At 45.3% G+C, this 24,423-nt stretch overlaps 4 protein-coding genes and 1 long non-coding RNA gene across 16 annotated transcripts; 3 read left to right on the forward strand and 2 right to left on the reverse strand.

The window, feature by feature from the left end:
- Window positions 1–1,354: 1,354 nt before the first annotated feature.
- LOC133477014 (type-2 ice-structuring protein-like) lies at window positions 1,355–2,791 on the forward strand. Its single transcript, XM_061771220.1, has 7 exons — window positions 1,355–1,496; window positions 1,571–1,670; window positions 1,751–1,863; window positions 1,946–2,062; window positions 2,147–2,255; window positions 2,470–2,547; window positions 2,631–2,791. Exons 2-7 carry the CDS (start codon window positions 1,616–1,618, stop codon window positions 2,726–2,728), a joined length of 570 nt encoding a protein of 189 aa, XP_061627204.1. The 5' UTR covers window positions 1,355–1,496; window positions 1,571–1,615; the 3' UTR covers window positions 2,729–2,791.
- A 103-nt stretch (window positions 2,792–2,894) lies between these two features.
- On the forward strand, window positions 2,895–6,132 carry LOC133477015 (uncharacterized). The gene is made up of 2 exons (XR_009788205.1): window positions 2,895–5,045; window positions 5,846–6,132. It is a non-coding gene; the product is annotated as an uncharacterized LOC133477015 (long non-coding RNA).
- A 1,364-nt stretch (window positions 6,133–7,496) lies between these two features.
- LOC133477016 (type-2 ice-structuring protein-like) lies at window positions 7,497–9,715 on the reverse strand. 12 transcript variants are annotated; one of them, XM_061771224.1, is made up of 5 exons: window positions 8,988–9,715; window positions 8,827–8,909; window positions 8,637–8,753; window positions 8,460–8,568; window positions 7,497–7,896 (listed from the first exon to the last, which is right to left on the reverse strand). In XM_061771224.1, the coding sequence occupies exons 1-5, from the start codon at window positions 9,040–9,042 to the stop codon at window positions 7,877–7,879; spliced, it is 384 nt and encodes a 127-aa protein (XP_061627208.1). In that variant the 5' UTR covers window positions 9,043–9,715; the 3' UTR covers window positions 7,497–7,876. The 12 variants fall into 12 exon arrangements, 3 of the variants coding, with proteins under 3 accessions (XP_061627208.1, XP_061627207.1, XP_061627206.1); XM_061771223.1 differs by having other exon boundaries at window positions 7,497–8,303; window positions 8,827–8,906; window positions 8,988–9,704; XM_061771222.1 differs by having other exon boundaries at window positions 7,497–8,303; window positions 8,988–9,704.
- Window positions 9,716–15,105: 5,390 nt separating this feature from the next.
- LOC133477018 (type-2 ice-structuring protein-like) lies at window positions 15,106–16,529 on the reverse strand. The gene is made up of 7 exons (XM_061771225.1): window positions 16,385–16,529; window positions 16,211–16,310; window positions 16,018–16,130; window positions 15,819–15,935; window positions 15,626–15,734; window positions 15,334–15,411; window positions 15,106–15,252 (listed from the first exon to the last, which is right to left on the reverse strand). Exons 2-6 carry the CDS (start codon window positions 16,263–16,265, stop codon window positions 15,335–15,337), a joined length of 471 nt encoding a protein of 156 aa, XP_061627209.1. The 5' UTR covers window positions 16,266–16,310; window positions 16,385–16,529; the 3' UTR covers window positions 15,106–15,252; window position 15,334.
- Window positions 16,530–22,752: 6,223 nt separating this feature from the next.
- On the forward strand, window positions 22,753–24,186 carry LOC133477346 (type-2 ice-structuring protein-like). Its single transcript, XM_061771966.1, has 7 exons — window positions 22,753–22,891; window positions 22,966–23,065; window positions 23,146–23,258; window positions 23,341–23,457; window positions 23,542–23,650; window positions 23,865–23,942; window positions 24,026–24,186. The coding sequence occupies exons 2-7, from the start codon at window positions 23,011–23,013 to the stop codon at window positions 24,121–24,123; spliced, it is 570 nt and encodes a 189-aa protein (XP_061627950.1). The 5' UTR covers window positions 22,753–22,891; window positions 22,966–23,010; the 3' UTR covers window positions 24,124–24,186.
- The last annotated feature ends 237 nt before the right edge of the window (window positions 24,187–24,423 follow it).

Here is a 24,423-nt window from a genome sequence, read left to right on the forward strand (position 1 = left end):
AGCGTTAGCGCTCCTGACGCTCAATGTCGAACACGAACACTTGTGAGGATGTCACAGCTCACGTGGCGCTGTCATCGTCTCGGTGCTCACTGCGCTTGTCCACCAATGTAGGACATTTTCAAGTGTCAGCTGAGTGGCGGCTGAATTTGAGAGTTCTGATGCTTTTGGTTTGTTTGTTTGTCCTTGTGGAAGTTCAAGAATGATTTTGTTAACCTTGCGGTCAACCGACCAGTCTGCTCGCAGGCCGCCGACCGCTTCCAGTCATGGGATGGCATGGATGGTGCATTGCCCTTTTGTTTGTGTCCAATGTACAAAGTGCTGACATTGAACTGCTACCTGAAGAGAAATTACAGTAAATCTCTTTGAATGTTGACTCTCGGGGGGGGTGTTTATTTTGGGCTGTCCTATCGCGTCTATCCTAAAAGCTGATATCCAGTACTTGTAGCAAAACCCAAAACTTATTCTGCTTTTTGAATGGAAACAGGTGGAGCCCTCCACAGGCTGCACTTCCTGTATTCTGCCTGTCACTCGGAAAAAGAAACATCCCTGGTATAGATAGAGGAACAAATACTGTATATATTTGTACCAAAGGCACATTTTAATGACATCATTGCGTTGGTATTGAAATAGCATTTGACACAATCAAGTGCGGAAAACATTCATCACGTGGTGTCCGTTTTGATTGCAGCATTTCTGAAGGCGTCGACGGACGTTGACTTGCGCTCCCTCCGACATTTATCTGCCGATTCGGGTGACTTCTCGTCCAGTGCGCGGGGTCTGTGCGCATACACGCAACCGCTACCATTTATTATTTGGGGAGTTTGGAAAAACATATCTGTACAAAATCCTCCTCCTGCGATAAATCAATTTGACATTCATCTTTTGTACTGGATTCTGGCGTCATCCGTGTTGTGGCCTGTCGCTGTACATCCTCAACTACCGGCCTCGTAAACATATTACAGCACATTCATTGATTGTCGTCTTCAGTTTGAGAATCTTTGCAAAAAAGTGAATTGTTGGTGTGTAAATATAGCTCAAGTCAGCTGGGATAGATTCCATCTCTAAACAAGTTAGGCAGCTATAAAAATGGATGATTGTAGTGTTATGTCGTTTGCATATCACTCACGTGTGTTTATATCTGTATCTGCACTTGATATCCAATTACTTTGTCACGTTTGCACATTTTACTTACACGCACTTCCTATTACCGGTATGTTTTCTTTGTTAACCCGAACATTTACAACATCCTTTTCTGTCTTTTGACTAACACTGTTTACCTCGATATAAATGTACATGGAAAGTCAAGAATAACATACATAATGGCACGTAATATGAAGCAAGAGTGAGTGTTGTCCTTTGATTTGTTCGCTCCAACTCTTGTGAAATGCCAGCCACAAATAACGGCTGGCCAACTTCTGAAGGTCGACTGACGATATATAAGGGCAACTTGTGTTCACAAGTTGTTCACTGGACAGCAGAGGAGCTCTCATCTGCAGGTTTGCTCTCGCATTCTTTTGCTCTTCCAAATTGATGGGATTCACTCAGCCTTTTGTCTGCCTCTATTCAAAAGGTTTTTCTCAGTCTGTTGTCTTCAACATCTGACTTCTTCACCAAGATGCTGCCCCTGTCTTTACTTTTGTGTGCCATTGTGGCGCTGGCAACAGCTCAGAGTGAGGATCGGCAGACGCGGTCGGTGAATCCATCGGTATCGACTGCGTGTCTTCTCACCCGTTCTTTTCTGTTTGGCCAGACCGCAACCACACTAGATTGCTGGCAGCAGCCGGTTGTCCAGCTGGCTGGACCCAACACAAGAACAGCTGTTTCTACTTTGATGCGACAGTCTTGACCTGGGTTCAGGCCGAGGTCATTCTACGCTGTTTCGAGATGGCTTGTCGAGATGTTTGAAAGTGTGTGCGAGACGTTTTTCTGGCTGTGCCCACTGCAGGCGCGTTGCCAGCACATCGGAGGGAACCTCGCATCTGTAGTGAGCGATGACGAATATGCATTCATTCAGACGCTGACTCAGAATCCCACGTGGCTCGGAGGCTCAGATTGTCAAACGGTAATAAATCCCGCTGTCGATGAAACAAACCAATATATATGCCGGGACTCCGGTAAATGTACAACTTGATCATCGCTTTTCCAGCCCGGGGCCTGGTTTTGGATCGATGGTCAACAAATGAAGTGGAGATTCTGGTGTCCACTAAAACCAGACAACTTGCTGTCACAGTGCTGCATGCAGATGAATGCTGGCGGTAAGTCACACTCTTTGACGACTGAACGTTTGATGGTGATGACGATGAACGGTACACAAAGCAGTACTGGTGAATTCTTACTCCACTTCATTGTTATACAGTATCTTTACATTGTTCTTTATGTGGGTGGGAAGTCTTTCTGCTTTCAATGAAAAATGCTCAATACGATTCGCCTAACTGTGACGAAGAGATGACAGTTTATTTTTGTCTGCAGGGGATACATGCTGGGACGATGTGCCCTGTAGCTCCACCCTTCCGTTTGTGTGCGAGAGGACTCTTCCCAGGAATCCAAGTACGTATGCCCAGCTCCACTGTGGTTGCTGCCCCACGTAGAAAACTTAACAATACACAAATAACTCTTTTTCACTATTTAAGTACGTCATCTAGCAAGGGAGCACGTGCCTGGACTGATACCTCAGGATGACGGACTGATACGTCAGGATGACGAACTGATGCTGGGCGCCATTGTTTGAGATGGAACCTATTCATACTTTCATATGTTGAGCAGAAATAAAATCTGAAGCTTTTCAAACAAACTGCATCTTGAGTCTTCTGTCAAGTCAAAGTGAAACAACCTAAGAAACAACCAGCGGCAGGCCTTGCATTTGGTACCCGACGTCAGTGGGGACTGGACCGATTTAATCCGTGTCGTCATACCACCGCTATCACGTATTCGATGGTATTACACACGGTGGTATTCGACTTGTTTTACTGTTGAGCGGGGCCTGCTTTCAGTGTATTCAGCATTTGAGAGCGGAGACGACGACTTGATTTTGCATGATTTTCATTCCTTTTCATTTTCATGTTTTAGATACTTTTATGAATTTGGCAGGTTTGTTAACAACACTCTTGCCCGTGGTGTGTGAAATTTAGAAGACCTATTTCCACATGACGGGGACTATAACGGAATTGTTTATATATAAATGGGATTGTTTATATATAAATGGGATTGCCTTAACATGAAACGGTGACTTTGACGTGGTGTGTGATAAAGTAACATCCCGGTCAGTTCTGTTGGATGGTAAGCATTACTTGACATCTCACTAGGATATGCTAGCGTGCTTTTCCTGGTAATTGCGCAATAAATCGTCCTTCGTCTCCATGTTGAAAGAGTGTCCGTTTACTTGTGCGACTCATCATCGCCACCAAAATAATCATGGCTGCCAGCGTTTCTCTATTATTCTCGAACAGAGACAAACCGGTGGAAGTGCTACTAAACGATGTCTGCCATCTAGTGGTGTACATTGTAGAACTTGAAACTGATCAGGTGAAGCATTTTTATAATGTTGAGAAATTAATCATGGGGCCCCTTGGAGTGATGTGGACCGCTAGTTGCCCATCCCTGTTCAGGATGTTTCTTTCCAGCTTCGTGGACTTTTCTTTGCAGTTATAAATGTGGATTGGTGAAAGTGGACCATTGACTGAGACTTGCTAGCTTTTTGTGAACTCTGCCTCACTTGAGTGTGAACACACTGCGTGGATGTTCTGAAGGGTCGGCATGCTGAGTTTTTGGAGCAGTTCTTGCCGAAGTGCTCAGTCACACGGCTGTTGTGGCTTGGGGCATTCAGATGATCGGAAACATGGATTGCGTTTAACTGCTGGAGCAGTTCGCAGCCGAGTGTGAAACGGCTGGAATGAGAATCAGCACCTCCAAATCTGAGACCGCGGTCCTCATTCGGAAAAAGGTGGCGTGCCCTCTCCGGGTCGGGGATGAGATCCTGCCCCAGGTGGAGGAGTTAAAGTATCTTGGGGTCTTTTTCACTAGTGAGGGAAGAATGGAATGGGAGATCGGCAGGCGGATCGGTGCAGTGATGCGGACTTTGTATCTGTCCGTTGTGGTAAAGAAGGAGCGAAGCCGAAAGGCGAAGCTCTCGATTTACCGGTCGATCTACGTTGCTACCCTCACCTTTGGTCACGAGCTGGGGGTTGTGACCCAAAGAACGAGATCCCGGATACAAGTGGCCGAAATGAGATTCCTTCACAGCATGAGAAGCTCGGTCATCCAGGAGGATCTCAGAGTAGACCCGCTGCTCTTCCACATCGAGAGGAGCCAGATGAGGTGGCCGGGGCATCTGATTCAGATGCCTCCCGGACGTCTCCCTGGTAAGGTGTTCCGGGCACGTCCCACCGGAATGTGACCCCGGGGACGAACCAGGACACGCCGGAGAGACTGTCTTTCGGCTGGCCCGGCCGGGAACTCCTTGGGATCCCCCCAGAAGAGCTGGACGAAGTGGCTGGGGAGAGGGAAGTCTGGGCGTCCCTGCAAAAGGTACTGCCCCCGTGACCCGACTTCAGATAAGCAGTAGAAAATAGATGGATGGATGGACAGTGGCCAGTGAGACATTTGCAAGCATTCTTCAACGCCCACCCCACATCGGGTAGATCGAGCTGGAAAAGTGGGCTTTGGTGGTCTGCGTAAAAGGGGCTCTATTTAGTGAAGTTGTGTTCCTGCTGTGCTTCAGTGGTTATCGTTGATGTTCTGCTGTAGCTGGTCAACTTAAGCGGTGTTAGATGCAATTGAAAAAGTACAAAGTATGCCCAGCAAGAGGACAACTTGTCTTTTCAACGTCTACGCTCAACCGGGTTTCTAGTTTTCATATTTGTTTGATGAAAACTAACTGATTAAAGTACCATGAAGCTGTTCAAGGCTGTGTTTTGATTCATCTTTCTCGCTCAAATAAAACGATCGCCCTGTTATGCTTCTCCCAGGTGTGATGTGCACAGTCTCAGCAGCCCAGAAGGACGAGCTGGTGCTGGAGGGCAACGATATTGAGCTGGTGTCAAATTCCGGTACGTTGGGGTCCTGGTCCCGCAGCGGTCCTTGTGTGCACACACCGTGCACACATTATAGTATTTAGAATTGATCAGTCAAATAAACTAAACTGACTACGAATAACAGCAAGAGATAATTTCGAATCACCAGGGTGCTTCTAGTAAAGACGCTGAGCAGTTTCTATTTTTGTGATCTGGAAAATAGATTTTTGAACATTTCTCACCATACAGGGGTGTCAAACTCATTTTTGTCTCGGGCCGCATTGTAGTTATGATTTCCCTCAGAGGGCCGTTAGAATAGTGAAACCAGATAAATGTTTCATCGCTCAATCACATTATTACCATTACACAACAAATTGAGGGATAACTAGTTTTGAAATCAGAAGACAAGGATAATGTATTGTTTAAGTTGCTGTAGAAGGAGGGTTTGGTAACAGAAAAATGCAATATCGCAACATTGTTTATTATTATGACAATTTGGGTAGATTTGTTAGATTGGTAGGGCAGATTTGAGCAAAAATCACGGAAGTTGCCGAGCATGATTTGTTTTCGCGGGCCACATAAAATGATGTGTCGGGCCGCATCTGGCCCCCGGGCCTTGAGTTTGACATCTATGCCATAGAATATTTCTAATGCATTCTGCAATGTGACCATAAAAAAAAGCTTTCACTCATAACAAAACAATCTTCTGTAAATCAATTGAAACGGAATATTTCACTCTGAGTGCAAATGTAAAAAAAATTCTGTTGTTGTAATATTCTGCTCATATTCTATGATGTTTGCCATTCCAATTTTTCACCCAAACTTTGTTCTTCCAGCTGCTCTCATCCAGCAGGCCACCACAGTCAAAAACAAGGACATCAGAAAGTTCTTGGATGGCATTTATGTGTCTGAGAAAGGAACAGTCGTGGAATCGGATAAGTAAAGTTGGAATCTGAACTCCGGGTCAGAAAAGCAAGATTTTCTGTGCTTGAAATTAAACCTCAAGCTGTTGTGGTGGCCCTAACGAACCAACACGTCTTCCCTGATAGACACCAGAAACGTCCTTTTGAAATCCATCAGTATATTCTCTGAAGACCAATAAAGTTGGAAGATTGTTTCATCACCTTTGTTTTGTTTTCTTTAATCATTCCTTTAAAACTCTTTTCAACTTAAACAAGCGCAGGCTTGTCGTCTTTAGTCCAAAACTGAAGAAACACCAAAAGGGGGTCGTGTATGTCAAAACTGTCAGTATGACCCGATAGTGGTACGTGAGTAAAATGGTCTGTGGGGGGGGGGGGGGGGGGGGGTCTGCTCAATCTTGTGCTTCTAATAATTTGATTGGCAAGAAACCAGCACGCTCAAGGAAAAGCAAGCAGAGAAGAAGGCATGACTGAGGTGTCAATCATATCGCATACAGTGGGACAAAAAGGTATTTAGTCAGCCACCAATTGTGCAAATTCTCCCAGTTAAAAAGATGAGGCCTAAAATTTTCATCATAGGTATACCTCACCTATGAGAGACAAAATGAGAAAAAAATCCAGAAAATCATATTGTCTAATTTTTAAAGAATTTATGAGCAATTTATGGTGGAAAGTAAGAATTTTGGTCACCTCCAAACAAGCAAGATTTCTGGCTCTCACAGACCTGTAACAACTTTAAGAGGCTCCTCTGTCCTCCGCTCATTACCTGTACTAATGGCACCTGTTTGAACCCGTTATCAGTATAAAAGACATCAAACGGTAACACTCCAAACTCCACTATTGCTGAGACCAAAGGGCTGTCCAAGGACACCAGAAACAAAATTGTAGATCTGCAACAGGCTGGGAAGACTGAATCTGCAATAGGTAAGCGGCTTGGTGTAAAGAAATTACCTGTTGGAGCAATTATTAGAAAATGGAAGACGTACAAGACCACTGATGATCTCTCTCGATCAAAAATTCCAGGACCTCGTGAATGACCTGCAGAGAGCTGGGACCAACGTAACAAAGGCTGCCATCAGTAACACACTACGCCGCCGGGGACTCAAATCCTGCAGTGCCATACGTGTCCCCCTGCTACGGCCAGTACATGTCCAGGCCCGTCTGAAGTTTTGCTAAAGAGCATTTGGATGATCCAGAAGAGGATTGGGTGAATGTCAGATGAAACCAAAATAGAACTTTTTGGTAAAAACTCGACTTGTTGTGTTGCATCCAAAGAACACCATAGCTACTGTGAAGCATGGGGGTGGAAACATCATGCTTTTTAAAAAAAACAAAAAACATTTCTTAGATCATTTTGCTTGTGTGCTACCATCAGCTCATATTGACAGCTTAAACAAGTGTTAGTGATTATTATATTATATTATATTATTTTTAATAAAAAAAAACAAAAAACATTTTAACTCCGCATTTTTAACTGAGCAGACGTGCCCTGGTGTTCACGATTTGATGCTGGCCAAAATGTGAGCAAGCCATGTCAACTCGAAAGGACAAACGTGGAGCATTATAGTTAGAGCTTCAGATTTTTCATTTTATTTTTTTACTCATATCATACTGTTAAGTGCATAACATGAAATGATGAATCAGTTCCATCTCGTTTCTGTGTAAGCTAAAAACGGAGATGACAATCTAAATCTGAAGGGGCGATGCGTGTCCATGTAGTCCAACATGACTCCAGATCTTGCTCAGATTTTGGATTCACGGTCCTCGATTTATGAACTAACAATTACAAAATGTATAATTAAGGTATAGCAAAAGTAAGAGTCTGGAGTCTGCAACGGGTTCGGATCCTGGTCTTGCTTTCCTCTCCGATCTGGTCTCCTTTGCCTCCACGGGCGTGTCTTCCGGTGACGTCACCGCATCCTGTGCGAGCACAGGTCGCAACTGCTCTCATCCGTTGCGTTTTCCTCCTGCAAACAAACACAGATGCGCCTGCGACCTGATACAATCTTTCCCCCACGATACGATTATCGAGCAATAAAACCCTTGACTACGCCTGAACTCGTATAATTCATTCCATCAATCGTTGTACTCTTCTTGCGAATGTAACTGGAGTGTGCGTGGAATTATATTTAACATGAGCAACATCAAGTGGAAACAAAAAATCCCTGCTACACGTCTCATCGCAGCATGTTGAGCTTCAGCCTCGATCCTTCCTTTCTTTCAACGCCATCAAAGGCCTGTTTGTGTGTTACTGAGACGTTATTTCCTCGAACAAGAGTCGGGCTGGATGTACATACCTGGAATCCCTAAAGAGGCCTTGCACACACAAACGGAAGGGCAGCGCTACAGGGCACATCATCCCAGCATTTGTTTACTAGAAACCAAATTAAACAGTCATCTCTTATGCACAGTCGAGTAAATCAAGTTGAACATTTTGGATTTAAAGCACAAATACTTCACACCCGCAAGAAGAAGAATGAAGCAAGATTTCACCAGGAAAGCTTTGTGCTGTGCGCCAACACTGACTTACCGCCAGTGTTCGTCTGTAGACAGCACTGTGTCAGGTCATTGTCTGGTTTTAGTGGACACCAAAATCTGAACAGCATCTGTGTACCGTCCATCCAGAGCCAAGCTCCCGTCTGTAAAAGTCATGTTGAAGTAAGCCATCTTAAAAAAAAGCAAAATGAACTCTAGAATGATGAATTACCGTTTGGCAATTTGAGCCTCCAAGCCACGTAGTTCCCTGGGTTAGCGTCCGAATGAATGCATTTTCATCGTCACTGTGTACAGATGCAAGGTTCCCTCCGAACAACTGGCAATGTGCCTGCACACAAACGCGCCTCTTTCACAGACGTGCAAGCCGACAACTACGCGAGCGTCTAAAAAGCGACAATGACCTGAGCCTCAACCCAGGTCTTGACTGTCGCATCGTAGTAGAAACACCGCTTGTTGTATTCGGTCCAGGCAGGTGGACAATCTGCTGCAAACGCGTCAGTGTGGTTCGCAATGCTTCATTGCTACGGATGGATTCACCAACCACATGCACACTAATACTCACCTTGAGCTGTAGCCAGTGCCGCAATGGCACACAAAACTACACCCCCAGTCAGCATTTTAGAGAGGAATTCAGATGTCGAAGACAACGGACCTGACGACAAACTATTAAAATGAAATGATTCAAAAGGCTCACTGAATCATAGCAATCTGGGTGAGAGAGACGATGAAAAGAATGTGAGCGCAAACCTGCAGATGAGAGCTCCTCCTCACTCTGGTGTTCTGTGAACAAGACCTGCTCTTATATCCTGGCAGGTAGCCTGCAAAAGCTTGCCAGCCATACATTCACGGGTCTCATTGCACTGCAATTGCTTCATATTTATCAAAGTGTCACTGCTACTTATTTACCAGTATCACAATTTCACTGAACTACACAAATGCTACTCTTACACTTACATTTACATCGCGGCAAACAGTTTCCAATAAATAAAAAAGATAGGCTTTCTGTTGTAAAAAAAAAACAAAAAAACAAATGTAATCTTTATTTAAATACAAACCAAGAGTCCAATGGCATCATTCAGATATCGGATAAAAAGGGAAAAGTAAACCGTGCAAACAAAGGAAAGTAAGGGGTGTCATATCGGCATGATATGGTTGACATGATGATTAGGAGAAAAAGGTTGATATATTGTGTGTCCAGGAGACCAGGTGGAAAGGCAGTAAGGCTAGAAGTTTAGGGGCAGGGTTTAAATTATTTTACCATGGTGTAGATGGGAAGAGAAATGGAGTCGGGGTTATTTTAAAAGAAGAGTTGGCTAAGAATGTCTTGGAGGTGAAAAGAGTATCAGATCGAGTGATGAGGCTGAAATTTGAAATTGAGGGTGTTATGTGTAATGTGATTAGTGGCTATGCCCCACAGGTAGGATGTGACCTAGAGGTGAAAGAGAAATTCTGGAAGGAGCTAGATGATGTAGTTCTGAGCATCCCAGACAGAGAGAGAGTCGTAATTGGTGCAGATTGTAATGGACATGTTGGTGAAGGTAATAAGGATGATGAAGAAGTGATGGGTAAGTACGGTATCCAGGAAAGGAACTTGGAGGGACAGATGGTGGTAGACTTTGCAACAAGGATGCAAATGGCTCTACTGAACACTTTTTTCCAGAAGAGGCACGAACATAGGGTGACCTACAAGAGCGGAGGTAGAAGCACGCAGGTGGATTACATCTTGTGCAGACGATGTAATCTGAAGGAGGTTACCAACTGTAAGGTAGTGGTAGGGGAGAGTGTGGCTAGACAGCATAGGATGGTGGTGTGTAAGATGACTCTGGTGGTGGGGAGGAAAATTAGGAAGACAAAGGCAGAGAAGAGAACCATGTGGTGGAAGCTGAGACAGGACGAGTGTTGTGCAGCTTTTCGGGAAGAGGTGATACAGGCTCTCGGTGGACGGGAAGAGCTTCCAGAAGACTGGACCACTGCAGCCAAGGTGATCAGAGAAGCAGGCAGGAGAGTACTTGGTGTATCTTCTGGCAGGAAAGGAGAGAAGGAGACTTGGTGGTGGAACCTCACAGTACAGGAAATCATACAAGGAAAACGGTTAGCTAAGAAGAAGTGGGACACTGAGAGGACCGAGGAGAGGCGAAAGGAATACATTGAGATGTGACACAGGGCAAAGGTAGAGGTGGCAAAGGCAAAACAAGAGGCATATGATGACATGTATGGCAGGTTGGACACTAAAGAAGGAGAAAAGGATCTATACAGGCTGGCCAGACAGAGGGATAGAGATGGGAAGGATGTGCAGCAGGTTAGGGTGATTAAGGATAGAGATGGAAATATGTTGACTGGTGCCAGCAGTGTGCTAGGTAGATGGAAAGAATACTTCGAGGAGTTGATGAATGAGGAAAATGATAGAGAAGGGAGAGTAGAAGAGGCAAGTGTGGTGGACCAGGAAGTGGCAATGATTAGTAAGGGGGAAGTTAGAAAGGCATTAAAGAGAATGAAAAATGGAAAGGCAGTTGGTCCTGATGACATTCCTGTGGAGGTATGGAAGCATCTAGGAGAGGTGGCTGTGGAGTTTTTGACCAGCTTGTTCAATAGAATTCTAGTGTGTGAGAAGATGCCTGAGGAATGGAGGAAAAGTGTACTGGTGCCCATTTTTAAGAACAAAGGTGATGTGCAGAGCTGTGGCAACTATAGAGGAATAAAGTTGATGAGCCACACAATGAAGTTATGGGAAAGAGTAGTGGAGGCTAGACTCAGGACAGAAGTGAGTATTTGCGAGCAACAGTATGGTTTCATGCCTAGAAAGAGTACCACAGATGCAATTTTTGCCTTGAGGATGTTGATGGAAAAGTACAGAGAAGGTCAGAAGGAGCTACATTGTGTCTTTGTAGATCTCGAGAAAGCCTATGACAGAGTACCCAGAGAGGAACTGTGGTACTGCATGCGGAAGTCTGGAGTGGCAGAGAAGTATGTTAGAATAATACAGGACATGTACGAGGGCAGCAGAACAGCGGTGAGGTGTGCTGTCGGTGTGACAGAAGAATTTAAGGTGGACGTGGGACTGCATCAGGGATCAGCCCTGAGCCCCTTCCTTTTTGCAGTGGTGATGGATAGGCTGACAGATGAGGTTAGATTGGAATCCCCGTGGACCATGATGTTTGCAGATGACATTGTGATCTGCAGTGAAAGCAGGGAGCAGCTGGAGGGACAGTTAGAAAGATGGAGGCATGCACTGGAAAGAAGAGGAATGAAGATTAGCCGAAGTAAAACAGAATATATGTGCATGAATGAGAGGGGTGGTGGGGGAAGAATGAGGCTACAGGGAGAAGAGATGGCAAGGGTAGAGGACTTTAAATACTTGGGGTCAACCGTACAGAGCAATGGTGAGTGTGGTCAGGAAGTGAAGAAACGGGTCCAAGCAGGTTGGAACGGGTGGAGGAAGGTGTCAGGTGTGTTATGTGACAGAAGAGTCTCTGCTAGGATGAAGGGCAAAGTTTATAAAACAGTGGTGAGGCCAGCCATGATGTATGGATTAGAGACAGTGGCACTGAAGAGAAAACAGGAAGCAGAGCTGGAGGTGGCGGAAATGAAGATGTTGAGGTTCGCTCTCGGAGTGACCAGGTTGGATAAAATTAGAAATGAGCTCATCAGAGGGACAGCCAAGGTTCGATGTTTTGGAGACAAAGTTAGAGAGAGCAGACTTCAATGGTTTGGACACGTCCAGAGGAGAGAGAGTGAGTATATTGGTAGAAGGATGATGAGGATGGAGCTGCCAGGCAAGAGAGCTAGAGGAAGACCAAAGAGAAGGTTGATGGATGTCGTGAGGGAAGACATGATGGCAGTTGGTGTTCGAGAGGAGGATGCAGGAGATAGGCTCTCATGGAAAAGGATGACGCGCTGTGGCGACCCCTAACGGGACAAGCCGAAAGGAAAAGAAGAAGAAGAAGAAGATGATGCTGAAGATGTTTGAGTTTTATGAATATGACATTATAAGATTCAAAAGACTATTCCGTAGTCTAAACGTGCATCCGCAATTTAGAATACGGGCAGAGATGTCGCAACTTGTTTTCACGAAGGCCATATTTCATATTTTCCTGCCATGTGCAAGCAAGCCATATATGCGTACTTGATACTGATTTTCGACACACCTTACATTCCCGTAAGGCCATTCCCAAGTTCAAGCTTTTCAAAAAGGAGGAAACAGATGGAAATATAAAGAAATAGTTCATGAGAAAATGTACTCACATGACCTCACCTGTCTCCTGCATCCTCCTCTCCTCTCGAACACCAACTGGCCTCATGTCTTCCCTCACTCCATCTATGGACCTTCTCTCTGGTCTTCTTGGAGTTCTCCCTCCTCATCACCCTTCCGACAATATACTCACTCTCCCTCCTCCGGATGCGTCCAAACCATCCAAGTCTGCTCTCTCTAACTTTGTCAGAATCAGAATCAGAATCATCTTTATTTGCCAAGTATTTCTAAAAAAACACACAAGGAATTTGTCTCCGGTAGTTGGAGCCGCTCTCGTACGACAACAGACGGTCAATTGACAGAGAACAATTTTGAGACATAAAGACATTGACAACAACAAAAAAACAGTCACTGAGCAATAAAGGGTTAATAGCTATCTTATAATGCCGGTACATTTTTCAAATGTTTTAATGTTTATTTTTTGGGACAATTGTGCCAAAGATGCAGAGTCCTCTAGCACTTAGAGCAGTTGGAATGACTAATATAGCAATAGTCCGGTGCAATGAGCATTGTGCAAAGGGCGCCCACACTTCAAGCGAGTGTATCCGGTTTAAAGTCATGTGAGAGCTTGTCCATGCAAAATATTTGTTCGTCTGGTGATTTGCTCAAGTGCCCCATGTGATAAGAAAATGGAGTTTGTTCGTCGCCAAGTCATATTTTGACATCAGTCACATTCGATGATGAGGTTCTTCACTTGGACTCAATAGCTGAACTATATTTACTTACCATCACTTTATTTTTTTCACAACAGATGTTTTTTCATTAACTACATAAGAGTAGATCAGTTTGAATAAATATGTGTTGAAAGCATCAGCATGTTTCAATCTGAATGAGAAAAGGTCTGCACGGAAACCTGATTACCCATTAAGATTCAAAATAGTGCTTCTGAAAATAACCAACAAAAGAGGGTATTTACCTCGATCTTGATAGTAAGGTGTGTGCATGTGTGTGCGCACGTATGTGTCAGTTTACACCGCTTTTAGGGGTAAAGACTTGGTTTTATCGGTCTCAGTGTTTTTTTTTTCCTCTTCCGTTTATACACATCCTTAACTTATATCGCTAAAAGCTTCAAAAACCGATGACAAGATTGCCAACTGCAAAGAAAGCAGTTTTCACAGCAGCGTTTCAATATTCCAAACTGTATTGCTGATGAACAAATGTCAAATTGTTCGAATTTTAAATTTATGATTACGTGTTACTAGTAGTGGCACGGTGGGCGACTGGTTAGAGCGTCTGCCTCACAGTTTGAGGACCGGGGTTCAAATCCCGGCCCCGCCTGTGTGGCGTTTCTCCGGGCACTCCGCTTTCCTCCCACATCCCAAAAACATGCGCGGGTGGTAGATTGAAGACTCTAAATTGCCCGTAGGTGTGAATGTGAGTGCATGAATGGTTGTTTGTTTGTATGTGCCCTGCGATTGGCTGGCGACCAGTTCGCCCGAAGAAAGCTGGGATAGGCTCCGGCAGGCCCGCGCCCCGCGTGAGGATAAAGCGGTACAGAAAATGGATGGATGGATGAATGGATGGATGTTACTAGTAATAGAATTGGATAGATCACAATAAAATGGGGTGAGGAGCTCGGTCATCTGGGACGGAACCCGAGTCGAGTCGCCGCTCCTCCGCATCGAGAGGAGTCAGACGAGGTGCCTCGGGCATTTGGTTACGATGCCCCGAGAGCTGATATACCTTTTGGAGGATAGAACTCATAAAACAAAGACCTGATTTGTCACAACTCCTTTCAGCATCTCAACTTGGCTGAAGAACTTAAGCATAGCAGAAACTATTTGCCTCGCTGCATTGTCAATAAAGACATCATTGGGCCATTCTTTGAAAAGAAATAAATAAATACATGAATTAAAAACATTGCACATATTCCTGACACGAGCATCACACAAACACACAATTAGTACAGCTACAGATAGACAGCCCTCACAGAGGTCGGCAAGGGAGAAGCGGCTGCAGCGTATCTCGACCCACGAAGTTCCGAACACACGAAGATTCAATCGTTAAGTAACGAGATCATAGAGTCATCATGCAAGTGCAATCGACAGTGCAACAAAGAACAATATCTGAGCTCTGAGAAAGGAAATGCTTCTTCAATACAGGCAGAATCACAGTAATGACTCACTTTGTTCATTTGTTCGAACGGAATATCGAATGATCAAATGATAACCGATTGCACAACTTGGTGTGCGCTCACAGCCTCCGAGAGCTCCGGAGCCAAGAAACCAATGCGCATTCATCACAGGCAGCGTTCAGCGCAGACCTTGTGCGTCTATCTCCATCTGTAAACTCCTCCCGCTTTGTCTTTTGTGTGTCAGTCGGACCAAATGCATGTTTTTCATCTGGCGGCGGCACCCCCGTGTACAATGTGCAGGTGCAGTGCAATGTCGTTTGTCGCAACACTTTGATTGAAAACAGACCCGAGATGCAGTTGGTTTCAATGCTTCAGATTTTATTTCTGCTCAACACACGAAAGGATGAACGGGTTCCATCTCAATCGCTGCAGCCCAACTCCAGTCGGTCACCATCCACGGTCAATATTGGCAATATTGATCGTACAGGTGCAGTTACTCCATTGCTGAAAGAGAGTCCTTCGTGCGTTATCAAGCTGCCATTTTCAACGTGGGGCAGCAACCACAGTCGAGCTGGGCATACGTACTTTAATTCCCCTGAAGAGACCTCGCGCACACAAACGGAAGGGTGGAGCTACAGGGCACATCGTCCCAGCATTTATCCCCTGCAGACAAAAGTAAACTGTCATCTCTTCGTCACAGTTAGGCGAATCGTATTGAGCATTTTTCATTGAAAGCAGAAAGACTTCCCACCCACATAAAGAACAATGTAAAGATACTGTATAACAATGAAGTGGAGTAAGAATTCACCAGTACTGCTTTGTGTACCGTTCATCGTCATCACCATCAAACGTTCAGTCGTCAAAGAGTGTGACTTACCGCCAACATTCATCTGCATGCAGCACTGTGGCAGCAAGTTGTCTGGTTTTAGTGGACACCAGAATCTCCACTTCATTTGTTGACCATCCATCCAAAACCAGGCCCCGGCCTGGAAAAGCCATGATCAAGTTGTACATTTACCGGAGTCCCGGCATAAATACTTGTTTGTTTCATCGACAGCGGGATTTATTACCGTTTGACAATCTGAGCCTCCGAGCCACGTGGGATTCTGAGTCAGCGTCTGAATGAATGCATATTCGTCATCGCTCGCTACAGATGCGAGGTTCCCTCCGATTTGCTGGCAACGCGCCTGCAGTGGGCACAGCCAGAAAAACGTCTCGCACACACTTTCAAACATCTCGACAAGCGATCTCGAAACAGCGTAGAATGACCTCGGCCTGAACCCAGGTCTTGAGTGTCGCATCAAAGAAGAAACAGCGGTTCTTGTGTTGGCTCCAGCCAGCTGGACAACCGGCTGCTGCCAGCGATCTAGTGTGGTTGCGGTCTGGCCAAACAGAAAAGAACGGGTGAGAAGACACGCAGTCGATACCGATGGATTCACCGACCGCGTCTGCCGATCCTCACCCTGAGCTGTTGCCAGCGCCACAATGGCACACAAAAGTAAAGACAGGGGCAGCATCTTGGTGAAGAAGTCAGATGTTGAAGACAACGGACTGAGAAAAACCTTTTGAATAGAGGCAGACAAAAGGCTGAGTGAATCCCATCAATTTGGAAGAGCAAAAGAATGCGAGAGCAAACCTGCAGATGAGAGCTCCTCTGCTGTCCAGTGAACAACTTGTGAACACAAGTTGCCCTTATATATCGTCAGTCGACCTTCAGAAGTTGGCCAGCCGTTATTTGTGGCTGGCATTTCACAAGAGTTGGAGCGAACAAATCAAAGGACAACACTCACTCTTGCTTCATATTACGTGCCATTATGTATGTTATTCTTGACTTTCCATGTACATTTATATCGAGGTAAACAGTGTTAGTCAAAAGACAGAAAAGGATGTTGTAAATGTTCGGGTTAACAAAGAAAACATACCGGTAATAGGAAGTGCGTGTAAGTAAAATGTGCAAACGTGACAAAGTAATTGGATATCAAGTGCAGATACAGATATAAACACACGTGAGTGATATGCAAACGACATAACACTACAATCATCCATTTTTGTAGCTGCCTAACTTGTTTAGAGATGGAATCTATCCCAGCTGACTTGAGCTATATTTACACACCAACAATTCACTTTTTTGCAAAGATTCTCAAACTGAAGACGACAATCAATGAATGTGCTGTAATATGTTTACGAGGCCGGTAGTTGAGGATGTACAGCGACAGGCCACAACACGGATGACGCCAGAATCCAGTACAAAAGATGAATGTCAAATTGATTTATCGCAGGAGGAGGATTTTGTACAGATATGTTTTTCCAAACTCCCCAAATAATAAATGGTAGCGGTTGCGTGTATGCGCACAGACCCCGCGCACTGGACGAGAAGTCACCCGAATCGGCAGATAAATGTCGGAGGGAGCGCAAGTCAACGTCCGTCGACGCCTTCAGAAATGCTGCAATCAAAACGGACACCACGTGATGAATGTTTTCCGCACTTGATTGTGTCAAATGCTATTTCAATACCAACGCAATGATGTCATTAAAATGTGCCTTTGGTACAAATATATACAGTATTTGTTCCTCTATCTATACCAGGGATGTTTCTTTTTCCGAGTGACAGGCAGAATACAGGAAGTGCAGCCTGTGGAGGGCTCCACCTGTTTCCATTCAAAAAGCAGAATAAGTTTTGGGTTTTGCTACAAGTACTGGATATCAGCTTTTAGGATAGACGCGATAGGACAGCCCAAAATAAACACCCCCCCCGAGAGTCAACATTCAAAGAGATTTACTGTAATTTCTCTTCAGGTAGCAGTTCAATGTCAGCACTTTGTACATTGGACACAAACAAAAGGGCAATGCACCATCCATGCCATCCCATGACTGGAAGCGGTCGGCGGCCTGCGAGCAGACTGGTCGGTTGACCGCAAGGTTAACAAAATCATTCTTGAACTTCCACAAGGACAAACAAACAAACCAAAAGCATCAGAACTCTCAAATTCAGCCGCCACTCAGCTGACACTTGAAAATGTCCTACATTGGTGGACAAGCGCAGTGAGCACCGAGACGATGACAGCGCCACGTGAGCTGTGACATCCTCACAAGTGTTCGTGTTCGACATTGAGCGTCAGGAGCGCTAACGCTATTGCTTTCCAAAACTAAGGGGCCGTTTACATGTGACCATTTTCAAACTCAAAAGAGAATTATTTGGGGCGCTCGTTAGGGATTCAAGGTGGCGCCTACAAATACAGAAAGAAATGAATTGATATGAAAGTTACATTTTGATGATAGGGAAATATCATCTAGGCGCTACATTTGATGACTCAGCAGGACGCATAGCAGGATACAGGATGATGTAGAAGGGTCAGAAATGCTGGCGGAGGTGGGCTCCCTCTCTATAGTCAAGATAGCGGACATGTAAAAATAAGAATGCGCCTCGAAACCCTATGATGCACATCGCTCATGGAAAAGCCCTTTTCTTTTCAAACACAAAGTCGGCTCTGTGCGTGTATGTGCGAGCGAGTCACGTTCATTCAAGTGGTGGCGCGTGAGGCCGTCGTTGTGTGCGCGCCACTCGACATAATGAGCTCGATGACAAAGTTGACATTGACTGCGACAAGCGAAGACGGATGACTCCCGGAACTCCAACTGTCGTCCCAAATATATGCTGAGTAGACAATCAAAAGTCGACTTTTAGAGAAGACCGAGAGGATGCTGGACATGAAAAAGTTGAAGATCGCGCTCAGCGATATTACGTTTATGGCAGCGGCGGTTAATCTTGGCGTTCTTGACGCTCAGTTCGGGCTTTTCGAAGTACACCGCATCGAAGAGCTCAAAGTCCAGCAGCAAAGGTAGGTATCGCAAGAATCCTCATCCTTCAAGAAATGACAAAATGATCCAGTTGGTTATTACGTGTCTCCCAAATGTTCTCGAGTGATACGTGTTCTATGATAAGCCTCATCCATCGGTTGATATCGGAAGCTTGTTTCTCTTCGGAGTCAAGCGCAATTGTTTTCTTAGTGAAGGCTAACGTTAGGAGTACAAGTTGGGAATGCTCATTTGGGAGGTGGAGATAGTGGAATCCTGCAGTTCAAGATTCTTCTTCTTCTTCTTTTCCTTTCGGCTTGTCCCGTTAGGGGTCGCCACAGCGCGTCATCCTTTTCCATGAGAGCCTATCTCCTGCATCCTCCTCTCGAACACCAACTGCCATCATGTCTTCCCTCACGACATCCATCAACCTTCTCTTTGGTCTTCCTCTAGCTCTCTTGCCTGGCAGCTCCATCCTCATCATCCTTCTACCAATATACTCACTCTCTCTCCTCTGGACGTGTCCAAACCATTGAAGTCTGCTCTCTCTAACTTTGTCTCCAAAACATCGAACCTTGGCTGTCCCTCTGATGAGCTCATTTCTAATTTTATCCAACCTGGTCACTCCGAGAGCGAACCTCAACATCTTCATTTCCGCCACCTCCAGCTCTGCTTCCTGTTTTCTCTTCAGTGCCACTGTCTCTAATCCATACATCATGGCTGGCCTCACCACTGTTTTATAAACTTTGCCCTTCATCCTAGCAGAGACTCTTCTGTCACATAACACACCTGACACCTTCCTCCACCCGTTCCAACCTGCTTGGACCCGTTTCTTCACTTCCTGACCACACTCACCATTGCTCTGGACGGTTGACCCCAAGTATTTAAAGTCCTCTACCCTTGCCATCTCTTCTCCCTGTAGCCTCATTCTTCCCCCACCACCCCTCTCATTCATGCACATATATTCTGTTTTACTTCGGCTAATCTTCATTCCTCTTCTTCCAGTGCATGCCTCCATCTTTCTAACTGTTCCTCCAGCTGCTCCCTGCTTTCACTGCAGATCACAATGTCATCTGCAAACATCATGGTCCACGGGGATTCCAGTCTAACCTCATCTGTCAGCCTATCCATCACCACTGCAAAAAGGAAGGGGCTCAGGGCTGATCCCTGATGCAGTCCCACGTCCACCTTAAATTCTTCTGTCACACCGACAGCACACCTCACCGCTGTTCTGCTGCCCTCGTACATGTCCTGTATTATTCTAACATACTTCTCTGCCACTCCAGACTTCCGCATGCAGTACCACAGTTCCTCTCTGGGTACTCTGTCATAGGCTTTCTCTAGATCTACAAAGACACAATGTAGCTCCTTCTGACCTTCTCTGTACTTTTCCATCAACATCCTCAAGGCAAATAATGCATCTGTGGTACTCTTTCTAGGCATGAAACCATACTGTTGCTCGCAAATACTTACTTCTGTCCTGAGTCTAGCCTCCACTACTCTTTCCCATAACTTCATTGTGTGGCTCATCAACTTTATGCCTCTATATTTGCCACAGCTCTGCACATCACCTTTGTTCTTAAAAATGGGCACCAGTACACTTTTCCTCCATTCCTCAGGCATCTTCTCACGCACTAGAATTCTATTGAACAAGCTGGTCAAAAACTCCACAGCCACCTCTCCTAGATGCTTCCATACCTCCACAGGAATGTCATCAGGACCAACTGCCTTTCCATTTTTCATTCTCTTTAATGCCTTTCTAACTTCCCCCTTACTAATCATTGCCACTTCCTGGTCCACCACACTTGCCTCTTCTACTCTCCCTTCTCTATCATTTTCCTCATTCATCAACTCCTCGAAGTATTCTTTCCATCTACCTAGCACACTGCTGGCACCAGTCAACATATTTCCATCTCTATCCTTAATCACCCTAACCTGCTGCACATCCTTCCCATCTCTATCCCTCTGTCTGGCCAGCCTGTATAGATCCTTTTCTCCTTCTTTAGTGTCCAACCTGCCATACATGTCATCATATGCCTCTTGTTTTGCCTTTGCCACCTCTACCTTTGCCCTGTGTCGCATCTCAATGTATTCCTTTCGCCTCTCCTCGGTCCTCTCAGTGTCCCACTTCTTCTTAGCTAACCGTTTTCCTTGTATGATTTCCTGTACTGTGAGGTTCCACCACCAAGTCTCCTTCTCTCCTTTCCTGCCAGAAGATACACCAAGTACTCTCCTGCCTGCTTCTCTGATCACCTTGGCTGCAGTGGTCCAGTCTTCTGGAAGCTCTTCCCGTCCACCGAGAGCCTGTATCACCTCTTCCCGAAAAGCTGCACAACACTCGTCCTGTCTCAGCTTCCACCACATGGTTCTCTTCTCTGCCTTTGTCTTCCTAATTTTCCTCCCCACCACCAGAGTCATCTTACACACCACCATCCTATGCTGTCTAGCCACACTCTCCCCTACCACTACCTTACAGTTGGTAACCTCCTTCAGATTACATCGTCTGCACAAGATGTAATCCACCTGTGTGCTTCTACCTCCGCTCTTGTAGGTCACCCTATGTTCGTGCCTCTTCTGGAAAAAAGTGTTCACTACAGCCATTTGCATCCTTGTTGCAAAGTCTACCACCATCTGTCCCTCCAAGTTCCTTTCCTGGATACCGTACTTACCCATCACTTCTTCATCACCCTTATTACCTTCACCAACATGTCCATTACAATCTGCACCAATTACGACTCTCTCTCTGTCTGGGATGCTCAGAACTACATCATCTAGCTCCTTCCAGAATTTCTCTTTCACCTCTAGGTCACATCCTACCTGTGGGGCATAGCCACTAATCACATTACACATAACACCCTCAATTTCAAATTTCAGCCTCATCACTCGATCTGATACTCTTTTCACCTCCAAGACATTCTTAGCCAACTCTTCTTTTAAAATAACCCCGACTCCATTTCTCTTCCCATCTACACCATGGTAAAATAATTTAAACCCTGCCCCTAAACTTCTAGCCTTACTGCCTTTCCACCTGGTCTCCTGGACACACAATATATCAACCTTTCTCCTAATCATCATGTCAACCAACTCCCGAGATTTTCCTGTCATAGTCCCAACATTCAAAGTCCCCACATTCAGTTCTAGGCTCTGTGTTTTCCTCTTCTCTTTCTGCCGAAGAACCCGCTTTCCACCTCTTCTTCTTCTTCTTCTTTGACTTCGACTTCGACCCACAGTAGCTGAATTTCCAACAGCGCCCTGCAGGTTGACGGCGCCGGTGGCGGACGTTGTTAACCCGGGCCACGACCGATCCGGTATGGAATTCTTTGGATGAACGCTCATATTTGTTTGGCAAGGTTTTAAGCCGGATGCCCTTCCTGACGCAACCCTCTGCATTTATCCGGGCTTGGGACCGGCCTACAGTTTGCACTGACTTGTGCCCCCCATAGTTCAAGATTGAGGAGAGTTTTTGTAGAACTCGTGACCAGAAGGGCTGAACAGGTGAGCATCACCAAAAGGGATGAACAAAAATGTTTTTCGTGTCTATTTTGCGCACGTAAAGTACATCTCTTGCGATGCGGCCGACATCGGTGTTGCGCTTGGCCAGTGTACATCAACTCCCTAAACCGAAACATCAACTATTGGCCTTTGCTGACGTAGTACATCAGTTTTATTCCTGGGAATTTTGTTGTATGTTTGATAAACCTTTCAAAACCGAAACGTAAAAAGCGTCCCTGTTTGATGAAATAGTTGCCAGGTCAACATAGCTCAAGCCAGCAGAAAACAATTCCTATGTACCTTGATGTTAATGTATGTGTAATGTAATGTGATCAGTGAAATTGTGAAATGTGAAAAGTACACTGTCATCAAATTATGAAGCATGAAAGCGCCTCAAACTTCAGTGAAATCAAGCACACAAAGAAAAGTTCACTGACGATAATATGGAAGACCTGGTCTTGTTGTGTTATTTCCGTTCCACTCAAATGCGATTATATCAGTAATTGTACTCGACATCCATGACCAATGTCATGTTTGCACATTTCGCTTTTTGTCAAACAGCTGAACAAACATTTGAAACTAAGATTTGTTCCTATGTTTAAAATCTTTTTCATTTTGCTAACACTATACATGTTGTCATTTGATGTAATGTAAAATTGTGAAATCTGGACACGGCAATACTTTGACAAATATGAAGCAAGAGTGAGTGTTGTCCTTTGATTTGTTCGCTCCAACTCTTGTGAAATGCCAGCCACAAATAACGGCTGGCCAACTTCTGAAGGTCGACTGACGATATATAAGGGCAACTTGTGTTCACAAGTTGTTCACTGGACAGCAGAGGAGCTCTCATCTGCAGGTTTGCTCTCGCATTCTTTTGCTCTTCCAAATTGATGGGATTCACTCAGCCTTTTGTCTGCCTCTATTCAAAAGGTTTTTCTCAGTCCGTTGTCTTCAACATCTGACTTCTTCACCAAGATGCTGCCCCTGTCTTTACTTTTGTGTGCCATTGTGGCGCTGGCAACAGCTCAGAGTGAGGATCGGCAGACGCGGTCGGTGAATCCATCGGTATCGACTGCGTGTCTTCTCACCCGTTCTTTTCTGTTTGGCCAGACCGCAACCACACTAGATCGCTGGCAGCAGCCGGTTGTCCAGCTGGCTGGACCCAACACAAGAACAGCTGTTTCTACTTTGATGCGACAGTCTTGACCTGGGTTCAGGCCGAGGTCATTCTACGCTGTTTCGAGATGGCTTGTCGACATGTTTGAAAGTGTGTGCGAGACGTTTTTCTGGCTGTGCCCACTGCAGGCGCGTTGCCAGCAAATCGGAGGGAACCTCGCATCTGTAGTGAGCGATGACGAATATGCATTCATTCAGACGCTGACTCAGAATCCCACGTGGCTCGGAGGCTCAGATTGTCAAACGGTAATAAATCCCGCTGTCGATGAAACAAACCAATATTTATGCCGGGACTCCGGTAAATGTACAACTTGAACATCGCTTTTCCAGCCCGGGGCCTGGTTTTGGATCGATGGTCAACAAATGAAGTGGAGATTCTGGTGTCCACTAAAACCAGACAACTTGCTGTCACAGTGCTGCATGCAGATGAATGCTGGCGGTAAGTCACACTCTTTGACGACTGAACGTTTGATGGTGATGACGATGAACGGTACACAAAGCAGTACTGGTGAATTCTTACTCCACTTCATTGTTATACAGTATCTTTACATTGTTCTTTATGTGGGTGGGAAGTCTTTCTGCTTTCAATGAAAAATGCTCAATACGATTCGCCTAACTGTGACGAAGAGATGACAGTTTACTTTTGTCTGCAGGGGATACATGCTGGGACGATGTGCCCTGTAGCTCCACCCTTCCGTTTGTGTGCGAGAGGACTCTTCCCGGGAATCCAAGTACGTATGCCCAGCTCCACTGTGGTTGCTGCCCCACGTAGAAAACTTAACAATACACAAATAACTCTTTTTCACCATTTAAGTACGTCATCGAGCAAGGGAGCACGTGCCTAGACTGATACCTCAGGATGACGGACCGATACGTCAGGATGACGAACTGATGCTGGGCGCCATTGTTTGAGATGGAACCTATTCATACTTTCATATGTTGAGCAGAAATAAAATCTGAAGCTTTTCAAACAAACTGCATCTTGAGTCTTCTGTCAAGTCAAAGTGAAACAACCTAAGAAACAACCAGCGGCAGGCCTTGCATTTGGTACCCGACGTCAGTGGGGACTGGACCGATTTAATCCGTGTCGTCATACCACCGCTATCACGTATTCGATGGTATTACACACGGTGGTATTCGACTTGTTTTACTGTTGAGCGGGGCCTGCTTTCAGTGTATTCAGCATTTGAGAGCGGAGACGACGACTTGATT

The sequence above is a fragment of the Phyllopteryx taeniolatus genome, chromosome 4 (assembly GCF_024500385.1).
Source record: "Phyllopteryx taeniolatus isolate TA_2022b chromosome 4, UOR_Ptae_1.2, whole genome shotgun sequence".
Classification (NCBI taxonomy): Eukaryota; Metazoa; Chordata; class Actinopteri; order Syngnathiformes; family Syngnathidae; genus Phyllopteryx; species Phyllopteryx taeniolatus.

Bases quoted from the DNA above. Each gene is read 5' to 3' on its own strand.
- LOC133477018 (XM_061771225.1), bottom strand. From the start codon at position 16,265: ATGCTGCCCCTGTCTTTACTTTTGTGTGCCATTGTGGCGCTGGCAACA. The intron at 16,131-16,210 runs GTGAGGATCGGC...CTGTTTGGCCAG, and splicing joins GGCGCTGGCAACAGCTCAGG to ACCGCAACCACACTAGATCG. The intron at 15,936-16,017 runs GTCATTCTACGC...TGCCCACTGCAG, and splicing joins AGACCTGGGTTCAGGCCGAG to GCGCGTTGCCAGCAAATCGG.
- LOC133477016 (XM_061771222.1), bottom strand. From the start codon at position 9,042: ATGCTGACTGGGGGTGTAGTTTTGTGTGCCATTGCGGCACTGGCTACA. The intron at 8,754-8,826 runs GTCATTGTCGCT...GTTTGTGTGCAG, and splicing joins AGACCTGGGTTGAGGCTCAG to GCACATTGCCAGTTGTTCGG. The intron at 8,569-8,636 runs GTAATTCATCAT...TGACTTTTACAG, and splicing joins GAGGCTCAAATTGCCAAACG to ACGGGAGCTTGGCTCTGGAT.
- LOC133477014 (XM_061771220.1), top strand. From the start codon at position 1,616: ATGCTGCCCCTGTCTTTACTTTTGTGTGCCATTGTGGCGCTGGCAACA. The intron at 1,671-1,750 runs GTGAGGATCGGC...CTGTTTGGCCAG, and splicing joins GGCGCTGGCAACAGCTCAGA to ACCGCAACCACACTAGATTG. The intron at 1,864-1,945 runs GTCATTCTACGC...TGCCCACTGCAG, and splicing joins TGACCTGGGTTCAGGCCGAG to GCGCGTTGCCAGCACATCGG.
- LOC133477346 (XM_061771966.1), top strand. From the start codon at position 23,011: ATGCTGCCCCTGTCTTTACTTTTGTGTGCCATTGTGGCGCTGGCAACA. The intron at 23,458-23,541 runs GTAATAAATCCC...TCGCTTTTCCAG, and splicing joins GAGGCTCAGATTGTCAAACG to CCCGGGGCCTGGTTTTGGAT. The intron at 23,651-23,864 runs GTAAGTCACACT...TTTTGTCTGCAG, and splicing joins CATGCAGATGAATGCTGGCG to GGGATACATGCTGGGACGAT.